This window comes from Echeneis naucrates, chromosome 22, assembly GCF_900963305.1.
Source record: "Echeneis naucrates chromosome 22, fEcheNa1.1, whole genome shotgun sequence".
Taxonomy (NCBI): Eukaryota; Metazoa; Chordata; class Actinopteri; order Carangiformes; family Echeneidae; genus Echeneis; species Echeneis naucrates.
Genome location: NC_042532.1, coordinates 4839936 through 4860444, shown reverse-complemented (window position 1 = coordinate 4860444; position 20509 = coordinate 4839936). Strand labels below are relative to the sequence as shown.

Sequence of the window (20509 nt, the reverse complement as noted above, 5' to 3'; positions counted from 1 at the left end):
TCCAGTCCATATCGCCATGCAGTATCTCACCTGAGGTGTTAGTTCACCTAAAATTGCTGCTCTGTTAGAAGGTTAGCTGATGTTCCTCATCCCCGCTGTGGGTGGACTGAAGCTTCTTTTTATTTCACAGACTGGCTGAATAAATAAACTTGGTTTCTGAAGCCAGACCGTAGGTCAGCTCGCCATGTGTAACTGAAAGTTTCCATTTGCCCGAAGTGAGCTTGAAGAGCTGTTGTCCGTCCAATCGCTGACAGTGGGATAAAATGCAACGACAAACCAAGGCCCGCTGCGTGATTTAAATGATGTAATGTTAAGAAGTTTAAACTATTGTAACTGAACGCTGAATTATGCATGCCATGCATTATTCATGCACACTCATAAATGCATTATTCAATGTGCGAAAAGTCCATTGTCTGCGCACACAATTATAGCCTCTCTGGAAAATGTACATTTTATGTAACAGTTCATACATGGTTAACCACCAATACTGATGGCTCTGGGTTATCACCAATCCTTTGCAAAACAAAGTTTTCTCATCCTTTGGCTGAACTCTTCTAACACCTGTTCAAACACAAGATCTGTTAATGAGCTAAGATTGATTTTGTCCGTTGTCCTCAGTCAGGGTTCAGGAAGCAGTGTCAAGAGCATGACAGGAAGAATCTGTACGGACAGTTCCCTTTAATCTTAGAGATGCTGCAGGCAAATCTGAGGGCAGTGGCCGTATATCTGAAGAGAGCGGCGTGCCTTTGTGGTTTCTATTAAGATAAATTTGCTTTTTAACCCAAACGTGTGCCGTTCCAAGCTTCAGGAAAGAAGAGTTGGGAGGATGATGTGGTCGAACAGAGGTGGGGTTTAATGAAGGAGGCTCAGCAAAGTGAGGCACAGAGTCAAAACTAACTTGGGTGACCCTGACAAACCGAGCAGGTCTTAAGTTGCGAGCTTTAAAAGATGAGCCAGACTGGAACCAGGTTATTCTGGATGGATGGTTATCTTTATGAAACAGAAAATTTGGGGGGAAAAAGTTCAACACAGCTCATAAGCCCTCTGTAGCTCGCTGTTTGCACGAGCATTACCAATCAGTCAACTTGGAGCCTCTCACATATGAATTTTGGCTCCTGGGGAGTGTGGATCAAATAAATAAATCAACTGAGACTGTGTTTTATTAAAAATCTTCTCAAACTTTTTCAGCCCAGTGAACAAACTTATCGAACATCCACCAAATCCTCACAATCAGCACTGCTGTGCAGAACTTGCACATTTTAATGCCTCCATAGGACAGGACGATAAAGAAAGGCAGGGAAGGGAGCTATAGAGAGCAGGGGAATTATACGTAGCAAAAAGCCAGAAGAAGTTGGTCGAGCAATAGACTTACAGCTTAAGGCATCAGAGGTTAAATGATTTGATTTAGTTATCTGCAGCTCCTCCAGTTCACGCACTGTACTGGAGGTGCCATTTATGTAACATTAGAATAATCACACACATGCGTCATCGGCTTTACCTCCGCTGACTCTCACCCATTTAGGGTTCAAGCAATGCTGCATCACAGGGATTCAGCTCAAAGCCTTGCAGTTGCTAGATTTTGCATTATTCTAAAGCTCTGTCACATTTGCTGTTTTTAATGCAAAGAGGATCATTCCCATCAAGAAAATGAACGCTACCAGCCCCCCTTATTTCCTCACATGGTTCAGGGAAGTAACATCTTCAGAGGCTTAGAAGGAACAGACATGTGCCTCATGGGACCTCAACCTCTTGTTCGGTGAGGTCACTAATATATAAACTACTGGCTGCAACATGCTTTCCTTTTTATGATAATGTGTTATATAGTGAATTTTTTTTTCCCATTTTAAAATATTTTGTTATGTTTTTGAATGTGGGGGGAAAGTTTGAACATTTATAAATAAAATACCCATTTATTCATTCATTCATCTTCATCATGAGTGCTGGAGCCAATCCCAGCTCACTCTGGGTGAGGGAGGGGGTCACCCTGGACAGTTCACCAGTCCATCACAGGGCCAACACACAGAGACCAACAACCGCTCACACGCACACTCAGTTCATTAATTAATTAATCACTTAACCAATCAACCTAAACATGCATGTCTTCGGACGGTGGGTGGTACAGAAAGGCCCCAGGCCGGAAACCGAACCTGTGACCTTCTTACTGTGGAACAACAACGCCTAACACTATGCTGACGTGCTGCCCTATTAATAAAATCTTTTTTTGGAATGCAATAGATTTACACTCTGGTGGGAATCAAAGCGTCTGTGAAAGTCGATGTTAAACTGGGCTGCTGGCTGTTTAGAAACAATAATTCAATAATACAATAATAAGATGAAGCATCCTATGTGTCAATGTGGAGAAAGTCTGAATGCCAAATTGAAATTAAATACTGAATTCATTCCTAACCAAAACTGAGCTGAAGCACATTTCTTTTAAAGGGTGTTTGAATCTGTCTTGTATGAAGCGTCGGAGTAGTATCTATGGGGATATTAGAAATGTCAGATATAAGAGTGGTTGATAAACACCTTGGTCACCTCAATAAGTGATGTAAATCAGCAGCGCGTGTCCGCCTGTACCCAGGGATTGCCATCTCCACTGAATGAGACATTGTGTCAAACCCACCTCCCACACTGAGGTGTCTTCACTTCCTGTCTGTCTTCCCTCCCTCGTGATTATATGCTCTAATGTGTTTTCTGATTGCGTTTGCCTCCCTTGTGCGTATATACCTGCCCTTTACTTTGTCCTCTGTCCATTTCTCCAGGAACAAGTGGTCCAGCCTTTTCCTCATGTTCTGCCTTGGCGTGTTTTCTTGGCCTGTTTCATCATTGACCTTGTGTCTTGCCTTACTCGCTTGGATTTGTTCGCCTGATCTGCTGGATTATCCGTGTACCAACTGTTTCTGTATTAAAAACCTTGTCTCTGATCTCTGTAAAAGACTCCCGAATCTTTTGGGTTCATTTATCTTTGCACCACCCCTTTTTGTAAGACATGGATTCAGCTGAACTCTAGCTTAGCAATCAAACACTATGAAATCCTTCCAGCTAAAGCTTTGTTTTCCTGAACGGGACACTCTGCTGAACACAGGGATATAAAGTATTTGTCTTTCAAACATGTGCAGCGGCTTTCAAAATGTCTTGCTGGAGGAAAAAGGCAGCACCACTTACAGACACATTCTAACCCCAACCCACCAATCAGAGGGGATAATAATTACTGATACAGCAACATTTCACAAAGTGCACTGACAAAATTCAATTCAAATCAGACATAGATAATAAGGTCGAAAGCAATGCAAACAAAAGCTTGTGTCACGCTCGCTCACCTCCTGCCTCATCAGTCTCAATCTCCTGCACCTGGTCTTCCCAGCTGAAGCTCTTCTCCGCTCATCAGCCGGCCAGTACGTCAACTGGCCCAGATCCTCACCGACACCACCAGAAGGTTGTTGTGTCACGCACTACTCTCCAGCCTGATCGCCAGGTATTGACTCTTCCTGCCCCTGAGCACGTCTCATCGTCTCTGCCCTGACCTCATCCTGTGTGTCTCCTGGTTCTGGTGGCTCTGGCTAACCTGGGAGGAGTTGCCTGCTACTTCTTTTGAGACTCTGTTTCTGCTGCCGCCTCAGCCAGCCTGTCCTGTCAGTGACTGGTATTATCAGTGGCTGTCACGCCACAGAAGAGGGTTCACATCCTGGCAGAGGCACTAACTGAACTCTGACCGTTGAGAAAATTCCTGTTGCTTGACTTTTTATATCTATGCTCCTGCTGTTGTGCTGTTCTTCAGTCCTGCCTAAACCTGTGATAGCTTTGTAGTGAGGGTCAAGCAAAAGCAGGACAAATAAAGTTAGAGAGAAGATGGGCAATGTGCTTCAATGCAATAAAAGATACTTGTATCAGGAATACAGCAGCACACAATAAAAATGATAAAAGCACAATTTTAAAAAGGTGATATGTGACTAAGGCAAATTTATAAAAATGACTTCTAACAGAAGTCGCTGTGTTCTCATGCAGGTCGTTTCACGTCGAGTGCACCCTTCAAGCGCCACTGCCTGAGCCTCTGCCTGGGGGTTAAAATGCCTTTTGTGCAGCCTGGACTCTTTATTTAAAAAAAAAAGAAAGATGATAATTGGTAAAATCATAGGAAGGTCACCATCTTTGCATCAGTTGTTAAATTTGGTTTGCTGTAAGAAGTGTCACATTTCTTACACTCACTCATTTTTATAAATAAAGACTTATCAAACAATGCTTCTTTCGTGTGGGAGAGGATTCGGATAATGTCTTATAAATGCCAAGGAAGGACTAGCTGCTGCATTTTTTTTTTTTTTATATATATATATATATACTGTATATAGCAACTTGTGGTTTAGAGCAGAGAGGAGTTACAGTGGCCCATTGGACTGAGCTTTTCGAATGAGAACTTTAGTGATGTGTTCTTAGAAACTCAGATTTGACTTGAACAAGACTAATTTGCCTTTGATGCGCTGATAGACGATACGACTGGTATGAGCTGGAGCTCAGAGGAACATTGCCCAATCCGTTTGGTGCACCTTACGGCCATGACCAATATCTGCACCTGGCGCTCAGGCTCCACCACCGCCTTTCACTCCCATGACACTTGGCGGGAGGCACCTGAAGCTGGCTGTAGGACGCCTGGTTTACAGCTATAACATGCAGCCAAGGACCATAATGCTGCCACTACTTGTAAGATATGTCTACCTGACCAAGTGTACAACTCTGGAGCACATCACCAGAGAGCAGATTGTGTCAAACATATGGCAACAAGCAGATGGATGCTTGCGAAGGGGGGGGGGGGAATCTGCAGCAGTGCTAGCTCTGCCGAGGCTTTTTCAGTCAGAGCTGCACGCTGTGGGAAGAGGAGTGAGCTGGTAGATACCAGGGGTTTAAAGCCTTCACCACTGAGGCCAGACCAGAAGTGTAGCAGTTGGCAAGCTGAACATTTAGGAGCTTAGAAGTACTTCAGTCTTGGAAAAAAAATCCCTTAAGTGTCTGGAAGACCTCTTCAGCAGCAAGAGTTCAGATGTGAAGATGGGCCGTGTGGGGTCCTCTGCACCGGGCTCATGTTTATCTCCCATCCCAGCAAGCTTTCATTGGTGCTGAACGTGTTGCAGATTATTCTGATTGAGGCTAAAATGTTCCTATTTTTAAAAACATTGCCTCATATTGCAAATGATTTTCATTCAGTGATCGGTACCAGCAGTTCAGTGAGAGCCTCCTTTACCTCTGGGGAGAAAGAAAGAAACTAACAGGTGTCAAGCAATGTAACAATAATTTCATCTTGTGCGTGTCTCATCAATTTACTCCCGTGTGTCCTTAAATAAATGACTCTGCGGTAACTGCCTCAATGTCAAAAATTCTTGTCACTTCCAGTGACAAACAGAAGTTCAGACACAGGTGGAAGTGCTCCCCTGACACCCACCGTTACCGTTTGCCGTGGGACATTAGGTGAATGCAAGTTTAATACAGTAAAAGTGAAGCCGCCAGCAAAAAGTATGCTGACACAGTCAAGAACATTCTCTTGTCTTTTCTGTAGGAAAAATGTCTGACACAATGTGGAAAATCTCAGAGTAAATGAGGAAAGTAGCATCCAGGATATCCCTGACGCAGGTTAAGCATACTGAGGACTTCTTAATTATTTGGGAAAAATAATGAACGCACTGGTAAACACAGGGTTAACTGATCCAGGGGCTTGTATCACTAAAACTGGATTCATATGCCTAATTAGTGCCCCTAATTAATTTCTTTTAACTACCTGGTGTCAGTTAAGACCTCGCCAATCCTGATAGGCGACTCAGGAAGCTCCATTCGCTAACTGAACCCAGCTTTTCCACCACAGATCAGTCCACATCCACAAGTGCTGTTTGCCTAATGACCAGTTGGACCATGGAGAAGATACATGGTCTTAAATCCCCACCACATTAGAGAGATTTACTACTAATGGTTATCGGTTGATGACGACCAAACTTTTGTGAAAAATTCATTTTTTTTTTATATTATATATCCAAAGCAACTGCAGTTTCCCCATCTTCTGTTGTGCAAGTGCACTCACGACATTAAAGGGTTGGTATGCAGCCATGGCTCCTGAGATGAGGTATAATAAGGGTCTTTGTCCTTTACTGTATAAAAAAAGAAAAAAGGCAAGACATCAGAGACATTTTTACAGGACATTCAGAGCGCCCCAACTGTCCTATCCACCTAAAATCACAATGCAGTGCTGCAGCACAGGAGGGCACCACACGCACACAGCTTCTAGTTCAAATTATAAATTCACACCATTTTCCAAATTAAATTCTGATGTTGTATATGATCAATGACAGTTGAGGACACTTGGGAGACAGTGCTAAAACAGCACAAACAATAGAAATAAGGCTCTTCACTGCCTCTGGACTTTTTTCCCTGAATTATTCTTTTGCTTCATTACGCCATAATATGTATTTGTTAAAGTAGAAACTCTCTTGATAAATAGTCGTGAGGGCTGCCCACACAGACCTGAGAGTGTCGGCCCGCAGTGGCTCAATAGTCATTATGAAATTAAATATTTTTTTGGCATCAGTGCAAATGTGCATCTTTGCCTAAATTTATCAAAATAAAGCACATGTACTATTACTCAACATTAGATGCTAGACAGTTTTATCTACATGGCCTGCTCCTGGCCTTAACCCAACAAACACTTCAAATTTTCAGTCATCTGGTGAATAAAATTTGCCCCTCTCAACAAAAACTTTGTTTTTTGCCATGCTAACATCAGGTAAATGTAAAAAGCAGCAGTCCTCTCTCTCCTGTCACCACATTAAGTAAAACCTTTCTGAAAACCCATTTATTCACCTAATAGCGCAAAATTCACATCTTTTATCAACTTCCCCTGTGACTGGGGGTTCATGGCAGTGGACATGAGGGCATGCCCAGAAACTAAAAAAAAAAAGAAAAAAGTTAAAACAAATGTAGAGAGAAAAACTACAGAAAAACCCAAACATCTTTCAAGAGACTTTACAGGAGTTCATTTAATCCCAAGGATTTCTGGGGAATAGCTGTAGAGGGAAGAGCTCATACAAACACTTCACTGTACATACAGATTTACACTGTGTGGAGACATGGTGTATAGTCCTGCCTGGTAAGCCCACATCTGTACAACCAACGGCCAGGGGACCTACATCCCAACTCTACACCTGAGCCTGACTGTTTGCATCTGGGAGCTCTGGGAGGGAGTGAGGTTGTTCCAGATGACCTACGGAGTTGAGTAAACCAATTACAGACAGACTGCTGTCTCATCTAATGATATTTCTGGACATACAATACACTAACACTATTATATAAAGATATTGGAATGCAGACCGCAGTGTAGGCTAACTGGAAAACCAAATGATCTTTACAGTCATTTTAAGTCAGACTCGTGCTGTAGAGCTGGTATGCAGACTGATCTGACAGGGCAGCAGAACTTGCATCAGATTTGTTTTTACAGGACATTTTGCCCTCCTCCAAAATATGTTGCATCTGTTACTCAGATGGGGATAAAACAGAAAGCATCACATCGCAAACCTTCAGATGAACCAAGTTGCGACGAGGCAGGGGGCCGAGCCAAGCTGGCCAACGTTTCAATGTGTCCCTCAATTTTGTAAAACCATATTTTGTTTTGGTAAAATCAAAAGCAAGAAAATAAAATGAAAGTATATATATAACTCTTTCAGGTCCATTTTTCGTGATTGGCATCTTTTTCATTCATTCTTCTTCACTCTCATTCTCATGCTCCATGTCTTCCTCTCCGTTTGCTTTGCACTCTGTTCTGCTGTCTGGATCCTCATCCTCCTCATCTGTGAAATCCTTCTTATCTTCTTTTGACTCCTCCATCAACTCCTCCTCCTCCCAATTCTGCGGGAAAAAAAAAAAATTCTATGAGTGCTCGGCTCCACATCTTCTGGTCATCCAGTTCATCCACCTTGCCCAGCACTATTGTTCGCTCTTCCTTTGCATACTTACAGAGTCATCATCAGGAAGACCTTCGTCACCAGAGGCCTCATCTTCAGATGATTCTGCAAGGAAAAAGCAGAGAAAAACAAATCCATCAGCTGATGCTGCAAAACTTTTTCGTCACATTAATAGCTGCACTGAGTTTCAGTCAACCAGTCTGCTGCAAAAACAGTTAATGTTGGACTTTACTGTCCAGGTTACTAATGTAATCTTTATATGCTTGTTACTATGAATGTTAAGACTTAACATGACATTTTCAAACATGATATGGACCAAATGGTTACAGGGACAGGGCTTGTGCTTAGCCAATGATGTGACAAATGCTAAAGACCATTTCATAAAGAACGTATTATGAAGTCAGAACAGTCTCATAATGAATGAACTCTGGTGGGGCTTTTCACGAATGCACATGGTTTGTGTTGTAGATGTTTTTCCGACTTCATCAATGTAATTTTGAGACACATTTGTAATATAAAATCACAAACGATACAAATTGCTGACTGTGCATTTACAAAATCTGTACGTAGAATTTTGAGGCTGATCTGATTTTGCAGATCAACTGACGTCACCATTGGCTGATAAAGCTGTCAATAAAATATGCTTCTGATTGACAGATTCATCAGCCAATCAGGGTTGTTTGCATTCAGACCAATTGCATGGAGAAACTTAAAAATTAAATGTTGGAATGAACATGAACTGTGTGACAGTATGTTACATGCTGCCTTAGCGAAATGGTGACATTGGTTGACCTGTGACGTCAGCTCAGTCTCAAAAATTCTGCGTACAGATTTTGTAAATGCACATTCAGCAATTTGTATGCTCCGTGAATTTATATTACAAGTATGCCTCAAAATTACATTAATGAAGTCCGAAATACAACTACGACACAGAGCATGTGCATTTGTGAAAAGCCCCACAAGAGTTCATTCATTATGAGACTATTCTGACTCCATAGCATATGCTGGTGACATGACAAGCCTGCACACATTTAAAGTTGAATCACAAGGCAGAGACTGAAATAGGTCAATGTGAGAGTCTGACCATTATAACAACATTCATACATCACTTCAGTGAGCGAAATCACTTCACGTCAAGGCTAAAATGTTTGTGCTGCTGCATGCAATAGCAGCTGTTAAATAACAAATTGATAAAATGTACAATTTCTGAAAGTGGCAGTCCTATTATCTGCATCTCCTCTGGGTGGCTGATGTACATTATATAAGCACAAATCTAATTCTGTCATCTGACAGACATTTCAGCAGCTACCGTCCAATTATTCTGGCTCACGCTACAGGATTATTAATTAATGTTACACATACAGGTAACAATCAGTGCAATTAGAGAGCACAGCAACTGTCTGCAGCCAAAAGGAAACCTGACTCCAAACCTGGTTAAAAACTCATTCACTGACTAGTCTGAACTCTGAAGCTTGCAGTCAGATTCTCATCTTGAAGCCATAATAAGCTCAGTGCACAGAAACATCCACACATCCCTGTAACCATCTCCTGCTCCTTAGCTTTGTCACCGTCACACCCCCCCCCCAACCTTTTTTTTTTAAATGAACCCTCACATCTTGGACTACTGACAGGGGAGCTGGAATTTAAGGTGCAGGCTAATTATTTCATGAAGGCCAATTTTCTAGGTGGTTCAATAAAGCGTTTTCTACAGTACGGTAATGAGAAATGAGAGTGAACAGAGCGGGGCCTTGTTATTCCGCTCAAAGGGGAGGATCTGAACGCTGCCGGTCAGGTTGCCAGGCAACAGGAGTCATGTTTGCGTGCAGTGCATTGCCAAGAGCGACTGCATGAGGGGCCTGTCTGCCTTCGTGAAGTGTAATCGATGCAGTACCTTCATGTAAATAGAAGTATAGTAAACTGACAGAGGGCATAAACAATCTGATGGGGCAGATACTTCAGGATGTCAGTGTGACTTGTTGCACAACAACAACATGTGTCAGGAGTCACTAAACTTGAAGTCCTGAAATTAAGTGAAAGTTTGAAGCTGGAAACAGGTCATTTGAATCCTGAGATCACTTTCTCCGCAACAAGTTCATTCATGTGTCTCAGAAACAGACTGAGGTTAAGAGCATCTTAACATGATTGATTTCAGGGTATGAAGATACAGATGCCACTGAGACTTCAAAGAACAAGGTCACAAATCTAGTGACATTCTGTTTGAACAACCCTCGGTCAAAGGGTTAACATTGCCAAACACAAAGGAAGACAAGAACACAGCTTACCCTCTTCATACACGAGCTTAGCTGTGTGGTCAACATCTGTCACTGTGTTACTGCTGTCACTTGTTGCCACCTAGTGGTGTAGAGGGAGGGAGGTGTTAATTCAGAAGTACGTTCTTAATTAAATTTCTTTTTCACAAAGACAGGGACCTCAACATAAAATGAAGCCATGTTTCATTTAAAAGTACATCACCTGGAAATCTCAACTATCAGTGATTGTTGTCTCTTTAAAATAATTCTTGAGGGCAAGAGCAAACAATTGACTGTTTCATCTGCACTTTTTCAGCAGGTTTTCTTTAGTCCTGAGAACATCTGATCCACCTAGGGTTGTTTTGTGTCTACACACTATCTTCATTGGATTAGGTTCATCAGAGCAGAAGTGGAGCAAAAGCTGATGTGCCATCACATTACTGGTGCAAATACACAGCAACATTATTTTGGACTGATCCATCAAATTTGTGCAGCTCAGCTTTTTGACAAGATTCTCAACTTGTTTTTTTGACAATTTACAACCACACATCAGTTTTGTGAATGCTGCATACACAGAACTGATGAGACAAAAGAGCAGTGTGTTCATAAGCAAAGGGGTCGCTGATAAAACTTGGAAACTTTAACTTTATAACATTGTTTTTTTGGACTGATAATGGTTGTTTTAGGAGAAGTGTGCCTTGGGACAATTAACAAATATAGTGAGTTCAAATCAAAATAAACCTTGTGCAGTGGGTCAAGAATGAGTCCAGATTCATCACAAACATTTTTTGTAGACCATCACAATTGTTACTCAATATTGATTTCCTGAAGCTGCAGATTGCAGGAAACTACTCACTGCACTGATCAATATATACTTAACATGTTTTTACCATCTTACACATCTGTTACTCTGGGGTGTTTTGGGGTGTTTCAACACATTTTACAGCCAAACTTTAAACAGTCAGCTGAGTAAAATTGTTTTTTTTTTTTTTTATCTTTTCGTGGACCCTATAACATGTAGTTTCACACATTCAACACCAGAACCCAACTGTGAGAAAACAAGACAGATAAAGTGCCCATTAGCTATACATTAAAATACTCACTTGTGTCATCAGGAGATATAATTTCCCGTGCAGCTTTGTGAGCTTGTGGAACATCTTCACTCTGCTCTCAATCATGTGATAAAGCACTCCCAGTTGGGTAACCAGGTCTGGCAGCTGTTGAGATATGCAGATGGATCAGTTGAAAAGTATTTCACAAGCACACACAAAAAGATGGCACCTGACAACAAGTGAACCTCTGCCAAGGCCTCAGTCTCGCCAGTTCACCACTTCTTCTATGCAGCAACAGAGCAAGATGTAAGGCTTCACCCACACGACCACTATTCCCTTTCAAACCCATCTCATTTGCTACATTTACACCTGCTGTCCACTGCACTCCAGAGTTTCCGAAGACCTAAATCTGAGGCTTTTTTGCCCCATCTTTTCTATTATCGCACCACTGAATTCGGAAATGTGTGTCAGCACTAACCGTCTATGTGACACACTTGCAGAGCATGTCGTACAATGTGAGTGAAACTAATGCTTTCATTCCAGAAAAATGGCCTTAATTATTTTTGATTTAATTATTTGAATGACTTGAGTAATCGTTTCAGACCTGGTGTAAGGATAAGGGCTAAAGCAGTCATCTGGATGAAATCCATTTTGTTTTAAAACGATAACACTGGTGTAGACAAGAGTATCATGGACTGACGTCAAAGGTAACCAAAAATGCTTCAAATATGTCATGACAATCAGAGTGAGCTGATTAAGCTGTGCTACAGATCACAGGATACCTTAAAATATTTACATATATTTTGCCTTTGGAGCTTCAACACATGTAATGAATGAATATCCAGCTACTGCTTGGAGATATTTTGCTTGCAATAAGACAAGCATGCGTGCGTGAGGGATGCTATAATCTCAGTGTTGGAGGTAATGACTGCAGATCAAAATGAGATTAAATATGTCAGAGAGCAGAGCCGACTCAGGAGGGTGCTCTGTGTTTGTTTGAATGCTTGTGTTATTCAAACTGATGTGTGTGGTGCTCAGGTGTAATAAAGTCTACGTCCACACAGAAGGAGGCAAGGTACAAGTCAAATAGCCTAGCAGCCCTACTAGGAGGACAGGAGGTCGTTGAAGCAAACTCACCGATGCCAGGTATGAGGTGTGGTGCATGAGGACTGCCTTAAGCCACCGTACCATTAAAACCGCCCTGTAAGAAGGAACAAGGGTATGTGCTGTCAAATGGGGAACTTACTTCTTGGTTGTATCTATCCGTAAGGTTTTAATACTTGAAAGTAAAAGCATTGTAACTAATATCAGTGTCTACATTATAAACAGATTTGAACGTACAGAAATACCAAGGCCAGGCCTGTTAAGAGCTTAAGAGTGTCTGTCGAGCTTTTACTTACGCAAAAGGATGTCCTTGGAGCCTCTTTGTGATCTACAGGAAAGGAAATAAAAGCCCAATTATCACAACTTTACATCAAAAAGATAGGTGCGTGACTGAAGATCTGGGCTAACTGATGTCACCAAGAGCAACAACAAAATCAAATGCAATTAAGTTGACACGCACCACTTCCACCAATGGTAAAACAGCTGAGAGGGGTAACCGAGCAACCGTTTTCTTTATGACTACATCTTTGCGAGTCTGGAAAACCTTCTGTTAAAGACAAAGGGAAAAATTGATTTTACTAGTAAAACAGATGTCTAGACCTAGAAGACATAAAATAGTCAAAAAAAAAAAAAAAAAAAAAAAAAAAAAACACTGCTTCACTATTGCACAAGTTTATCTGAAAGACATTTTGAGTCAAATAGAGTTTACGATGGTATTACATTCTGCGTTTAACTCTCTGCATGGAAGAAACTTCAGAAATTCAGTTGGATGAGAAACCAGTGGTTTCATTTCCGATCTCAAGACTGAGGAGAACTTACATTTAGGATGTTGGCATCATTGCTCTCCAGGCCCTGTACCAGCAGCACTGCAAAATTGTCTGTCTGCAAAGAGGCCATCCCTTTAGAGGCTCCCTTCTCAGTGGGAACTGTAGACAGATCAATTTCACCTAGCCGCTCTGCTATGGACATCTAGAGAAGAACATTTAGTCTGAGTGAGTTTACACAGGAACTTGTTCAACCTTTAGCCCATCAGATAAAACTAGTCTGGCAGCAGGAAAAGTAAAATGTCAATTCATTCTTTGGTGAATTTTCATAATTAGCACTGATTTCACCTCTTTGGTGTCTATGTCCTTTTTCCTTTTCTCCGATCCCTGTGCAGTGCCTTTCACTGGGGCTTGGTGGCCAGGAAGTCCTGGGACCAGCAGTCTGCTCTTGGCATTAACAACCGGGGTTTTCACCTGAAACAGGGTATAATATGTTTAACTATAGCCTAAGTTTAAGTTTGAATTAATCTGAAATTCTTAAGATTAAAACTAAGATGTGATTGTTACCTTGGAAACTGTGGTTTCCATGGAAAGGGACAAACTGGTCTGAACATCCCGGGTCAGACACACATGTCTCTCTGCTGTGTTGATCTCCTGTAAAAATGGAGAGGGGGTGGTGGCAGTGAATTCAGATTTACTAACTGTACACTGTTGTAAAAATATCACTGTATTTCACCATGAGGCAATTTTCCTGGGGACAGTTGCACTGAGCTGCCACTCACTGAAATAGTATCACTGTATTTCACTTAGGGGAAGATCTTGAGTAAACTAAGCCCTAACAATCTAAAATGGAAGGCAAAGAGCACATTATTGATTAGCTGGAAATGTGTTTTTACCTGGTGTGATAAAACCTACATTAATAACCTTAGACTGTTTATGCAGATTAATACATGAAAAAAACAAAAACACACCCACGTTTTTCTTCATAGTGGTCTCACCCACATCATTGTGGGCGTGCAGTAGCCAGTCAATTTACAAAAGAGAAAAAGGAATAATGTACCACATGGGGCTGCCTAATTCTAATAGAAAGTCTCAAGAATGCCCAAAGAAAAGTTTTCAGCGGCTGGGTACCTCTCATTTGGGCACATATGCTCTGAGCAGATGAGTGCCTATTTTGACTCGCAGCCTGCCTAATTGTTGTGCTGTATTCTTCTCCCTCTCTCCCCCCTTTTCCTGTTTCTCTACACAAAATGGTTACCAAGCTTCATATTAACATCAATGAGCAGCAAATTTCACCACCTTTCTTACAGTGTGATAGAATACAACTGTACCCATATTATCTGAATATAGTGTAGAGAGAAATGTTGTTCAAAGCACTTGAGAAATTCAACAGTAAAAATTGAAGCATCCACGATTAACAGCCTAAGTAGTCCATAGAGATTTGTTATTAGAAGTAAAAATGTTTGTTATTTCTCCGGATATCATAGTTTGTCTGATGAGCAATGTTCATCGTGTAATGCATGCATACATTCATGTTACCTTGTGTAAATGCTTACAAACTATGTAAAAATAAATGTTAGCAAGAGCTGAAATTTACTCGTATGACAAACCTCATAATCTTACATACGTGAATGCAGGTGGGTAATACCAATGGTAGCACACTGCACACAGCCTCCTGTGTACTCACCACTCTTTCCATTACAGGCTGTAGGTGCGTGCCATAGGCCAGAAGCACAGAGCGAGTATCTGTGCCGAGGGCTGCTGCCAACAGGGGGATCGGCACTGGGGAGTCCTTTGTGTCTGACATCTGCACCGTACATATGGGTGAGAGGGGCTTCTTACAGGGCCTGTAGGTGTCAGAGTTTTTGCAGAACTGATTAAAATGGAAAGTGTGGAGCATTGATTAAAATTAACTGATATTGCAACAATTCAAGGTGATTAAGTTGAAATTTTCATCTGTTAGGAATGTACCCTAACAGCAATTATGGAGCAAACACACCAACTCTGATTATGAACAAATATGAAAATTACTTCCCAGCTCCTTGAGGTGCTCTAGATATAAAAATACACCTGTCTCTAATTCTGCAGAGCTGAGCTCTATCACCAGTGTTCTCACAGCATACCCATTTAAAAAGTGCTCAAAGAGATGCAACTGTCCATCCTTGCACACCACTGCCAGCCTCACTCCCTGTGAACACAGAAAATTTTGAACACAATAAATAAGTTATATAAAGCAGAGCTTCAAAAAAAAAAAAATCTACTTGTCAATACACATTCCCCTCACTGAATGCTTAAAGCCCATGCTCCAAAGTGCTCAGAGCCCTTTCAGCACAACTACCCTCAATGTAACATTATTCATTCAGGTCCATCATATTTCACCTCTTCCTTGCTGTTGGACATCACAAGATCAATGTGTTGTGGCTCGTCTGTCAGTGTGAAGGACACCACTGAGTTCTTGTCCTTTCCATCGTCTCGTACTTGCCTATAGTTACACAACTTCGCATTAGTATGATTATGAGAGCACGGCAAAGTAACAGAAGAATAGTTTTAAGATAGCATGTCACGACTTGGGATGAGAACTAACCAAACACTGAGCAGTCGATCGTGTGCAGCACCAGACAGGAAATAGAGGCCGTTGCTGTCAGGGGGTCGTGTGGTGGCGAAGCGCAGGGTCGTCACAGCTGTGGAGTGGCCTGTGAATTTCTACTCAGATTGGGAAGGGAGAGGAAAAAAAAAGCTACATTAGACAGTTTCATGATTATTACAACCCTTTTCTCTGTCTTAACACTCAAATGCATGTGGAAATCTTTTATTACTGGTTTGTCAAGTTTGTAGCTTATATTTATAAGGCATTTAAAAAGGAAGCTATTGGTAGAACACAGTCTAATAAATCAACACATCGAAATGTTAACCATCACATTAAATAAAGACTCACCCTGAAAACCTCCTTGGTCTCCAAGTCCCACATCTTGATTATCTGTCCAGCTGAGAGCAGCAGTTTACCATCATGGCTCACACACAAACTGGTCACCGCTGCACGGTCGGCCTTCCACTTACTGTGTCAGGATGAGAAGACAATGACAGTGGTTGGTTCATGCACTCGTCCATTTTTATTAGATTTCTCCTATTCTTTCTGACACAACTCAACAGGCCCTTCAGCAGTATTTGTTTAACTCCACATTATTGTCACATCCAAGTAGCCCTTCCTCTATTTCTATTGCAGTATTTTTCATATTTAAAGGGAAGAGCCTGAAATCTTGGAGACACATTCTACACAAGTATTTACTGTTGCACTCCACCCAACAGCAGCAGAAAATACACAAAACACTCACTACTCTCCAAAACCATTATGTGAGCCACAAAAGGGCTTTAGTGAGCATGAAGTGAGGATTCATGGTCACATTACAGGTCATGATTGTACCAACTGACTCTACTTCCCTTACACCAGCCTCCAGAGAAATGGTCCTTCGGATGAAATACAATGACAATGATGCATGATAGAATAGAGTACAATAGGCTTTATGGGGTATTTTACCACATAGAAGTGAGGTTTCACATCTTGAAATATGGTGCTAGAGCTTTATAAAAATGAAGTTGCTTCCGCACTCTGATCCTGAGCCAGAATTAATATCCAAGCAAAAGAGAACAGCTCTCAGTTCAGATTTAAGATTGAAAAATGGATATTTGGAGGTGGTGGAGGGACCATCTACTCAATTTACACCCTGTACCACAGTCAATTTACTCCCAACATTTATAATGAACCAAAACCTAATTTTAATGCAGGGCCATACACAGCTCAGTGATTTGTAATCAAATTCTTCTTCTGACTTGACAATATTTTCCACAATAAGTGTTATTTCCCTGGAAAACTCCTCATAGAAAATAGTTTTTTGCACTTCAAGTGTATTAAGTACTGACGAGAATAGTAAATTTTCTCACTTTTATTGGCAAGTAGCAGAGAAGCAGTTTAAGCTTGATTTATTTTTGTATTCATACTTAAATGTGGCCATAGAAATCCTTTTTCTGTTTGAGAGATTACAATGACTTCATATTGAGTTATACTGTAAGGCAGGTCTGCCTGACAATCCACTAAAATAAAAACAAAAACACTGAAACCTATCTTTATGGATGAGAAAATTTCAGACATGAATACAAAACAGGCGGTAGTTTGAATACATTCTGAGTGTGATGCAACAGATATGCTTTGGGTTAAAAACTGCTGTTCACTTCACATTTGGAATGAAAAAGTTACCCCCCCCCTTCTAAAGTATGAAGGACAGCATGCTCAACAAAAGACATTTTAGTTGTGAATTTTTAAAAAGAGGGAAAATTTGAGACGACTGGCTCAGTCACTTGAAATCTCGAAGTCTGTAAACATCAAACCTTTGGATAAATAAGCAGTAGCAATGACAAAAGTTTTTGGTAGGGCTGTCACTATCATGAAATTTTAGTTGACCGTTTAAAAATGTAATTGCCTTTTTAATCATTTCAGTGTACCATTATAGTATAACTCATTATAGTATTAATAAATTATGTATTAATTAGCATACACCCACAAGTAAAGCCGCAAACACCAATGTCAATAAATGCCTGTCGAAATGTGGCCGTCAAATATTAGAAATTAAGCACTTTGGTTTGTGGCATGAATTCTCTCCTCGTGGACCATCAAACCGTAGCAATAGAAGGGGGCACAATGAGAAGATGCCATTAAGAGAGCCATAGTCTACCCTCAGTGAAAAATAACGTGCAAATAGTGATGGAAATATGACATTTCAGTTAGTTTCATTCAGCTATTTTTGCAGATGAATGGAATAATTTTAAGAACTATTTGAAACGATTGCTCTCAGCTCAAATTATCGCAATTGGGCGATTCTGTGATAACTGTGAAAATAAATTAAATTTACAACAGGAGGGTAAAACCCAGAAAATATAGAAATTGTTTTGGTTTTTTTTTTCCCCTGAAGTAATTTTAGGCCCAAAAACATTTCACAAATCATTTTGGATGATAATGGTTGGAGTAGGTTGCCCAGATGAAATGGATATGTCTTAGAAAGTTTGCACACTGACTTCAACCTGCAAATAAAGGCTCAGAGGGAGAGCCATTTCAGAAGAAAATTTGTGTGCTTGTGTTAATACTTGTAGATATTAAACATTAAACATTTGGGATTATTGTATATCACTACCTCAAAGGGTTTTTATATCATCTTTCTATCTGATTAGATAGTTGAGTAGTAAAGACTTTGGTGGATTTCAAATTTTTAGAAAACCTATAGTTCAAAGAGGTTGTTTTCAAACAGTGTTGAGTTCATAAAGCTTTAATTAGAGGGCGCTTTTGTTCTAAACGGGTCACAGCATTATCCTGTTTCAATTCTAAGACAATGTATCAGGAGGCACTGCTATGATCTTTTCCATGCTGATTTTTTTTTTTTTTTCCCAAAATACCATCTTCTTTGATAAAGTACATACTAACCTTCGCATCTTGCCTGTCTGCAGGTCCCACTCAACAATATTTGTGTCATCTGAACCACTGTATAATAAACTGTCATCAGAGTGCCACTGAACACAATTCACTCCTCCACTGTGGCCACCATCCTGGCAGAGACAGAAAATTACAGTTAACCCTTGTATAAAAAAAAGTTTTGGCAATGTACCACTGCAAGTTATTTCAGAACAGCTCTACATTTCCTCAAAAAGTTTTTAGTTAAAATAATAGAGGTGTTGATTGAAAAATATATTTGTTGTGCTGTTGATATTTTTTAAACAGTATTATGTACTTCCCTCCCTGAGAGCAATCACTGCAGCTCCGATTATGAATAGAGTAATGCTAAAGGTTTCTCACTCTGTCATACAAATTAGGAAACTAAAGCTTTACAGTGCACAACTGAATAGCTATATGAAGTAACCTCTCCCAGACAGAGAAAAATTGTCGGGTAGAGTATACATTATTATTATTATTTTTTTTTTAACTTACTTATATGAAATAAATCACAACGATCCCTGTCAAACTTACCAGGGTACAGTGCAATGCTCCCTTTGTGGTACTGTATATGAGCACTGTGCCCGCTGCTGTGCCCATTGCCAACAGGTCTGTCCTCTCCTCCACCTGCCCCATCTCCGATTTCCTCTTCTTCCGCCGAGGTCCCTCCTGAAACACAGCACAAAGTGTTAACCATCCCATAATGTGGATGACATCATTACTGTAATGTCATAAGTATGAGCATGCTTAAAACACTTAGCTTTCATCCTGATCTCATTAACAGAAACTAATTTGAACTCTACAACAGCACACAGGTTGCTAATTATAGCAAATAGCATCTTTGACTACATGTTAGCGATTCTTCAAACAATAATAAGCTGTTCAGAAATTTGTACTTAAGTAAAATGCGCTGCTATGGTACAACTTTGTAGGCGCAATATACAAACCCAAGACAGTACTAAAACACGTGAAAGTGTATTTTTAAGTCTTACGTAGGCCTTAAATTACGCTTGCAGGTTTCCAAACTGGCACCATATAAAGTTAAAGAAAACTTTTACAAAGTCCCATGTCTAACGTGTCATGGTGGCACACGCTTCTGAAGCTTCGGCGTGCTAATGCTAACTAAAATAAGGAGTTTATTTGCAGTATAAAAAAAATCCAAAGACGCTTGAAATTTAAATGGGGGGATTCGTGTGACCGATTAGCGCATTCTTTGACGTTAGTAAGCGATGAGATGCCAAGTTAGGACACTGGCCGTGTTTTCTTGGACTACCATGTGGGACTAACATGTGCGTTCTGCGCAGCTGTTGAGAGCTAGCTAACGGCTAACGCGGCTCTCCCGCTAACCGAGATGCTGCCGGGAGGTGACCGCGTCCTGCACCAATAAACAGCCGAGGGCTTGAAGGCGTCCTGGTGCATGATTATGGATAATAATACTCTCCTCGCTCAAACGCGAACAGTTGAAGAAGAAGCTCCCTCACAGACAGCTTGCCCAGGCCTCGCTAGCTCACGGAGCTAACAGAGAATTCCTCATCAGCCTCACGTACCTTGACTGTCCGGCATGGTCCCCAGGATATGCAAGTACAAGTGGCACTCAAATGGGCTGAAGGCACATACTCTTGGTGAAGTGTTTTACTGTCTGTGTTCCAAACACGGAGTCTGCCATCCTGCGCACACAATGCTAAGTACTGTCGTGATTTGGGTGAAAAAACGCAGGGTAGCTGATGCGGAGAGCTGCCAGCGTCGGCCGCCATTTCTGAAAGGCTGCTTGCGTCTGCGTGCGTGGTTTACACAAACCACGCGTGGCCGTCTGCGGACATGCGCGTTAGAGCGTAAGGAGCCCCGCCCTCCCTGATGCTGCCTTCAAAGTCAACCGAGGCTGCAGTCACAATATGTAAATATTTCACTCAGTGATCGATCGGTTTAGCTA

At 41.1% G+C, this 20509-nt stretch overlaps 1 protein-coding gene across 1 annotated transcript; it reads right to left on the bottom strand.

Annotated features, from left to right (window-relative positions):
• Nucleotides 1-6964: 6964 nt before the first annotated feature.
• Nucleotides 6965-20352, bottom strand: wdr43 (WD repeat domain 43). Its single transcript, XM_029493821.1, has 18 exons — nt 20127-20352; nt 19114-19248; nt 18574-18695; nt 16039-16159; nt 15688-15806; nt 15483-15585; nt 15227-15291; nt 14791-14950; nt 13671-13757; nt 13452-13577; nt 13159-13308; nt 12800-12886; nt 12636-12667; nt 12373-12436; nt 11287-11400; nt 10217-10286; nt 7987-8039; nt 6965-7878 (listed from the first exon to the last, which is right to left on the bottom strand). Exons 1-18 carry the CDS (start codon nt 20331-20333, stop codon nt 7729-7731), a joined length of 1965 nt encoding a protein of 654 aa, XP_029349681.1. The 5' UTR covers nt 20334-20352; the 3' UTR covers nt 6965-7728.
• Between the last annotated feature and the right edge of the window lie 157 nt (nt 20353-20509).

Bases quoted from the DNA above. Each gene is read 5' to 3' on its own strand.
- wdr43 (XM_029493821.1), bottom strand. From the start codon at position 20,333: ATGGCGGCCGACGCTGGCAGCTCTCCGCATCAGCTACCCTGCGTTTTT. The intron at 12,437-12,635 runs GTAAGTAAAAGC...TCCTTCTTACAG, and splicing joins CTCCAAGGACATCCTTTTGC to GGCGGTTTTAATGGTACGGT. The intron at 10,287-11,286 runs GTGAGTATTTTA...CTACACCACTAG, and splicing joins TATATCTCCTGATGACACAA to GTGGCAACAAGTGACAGCAG.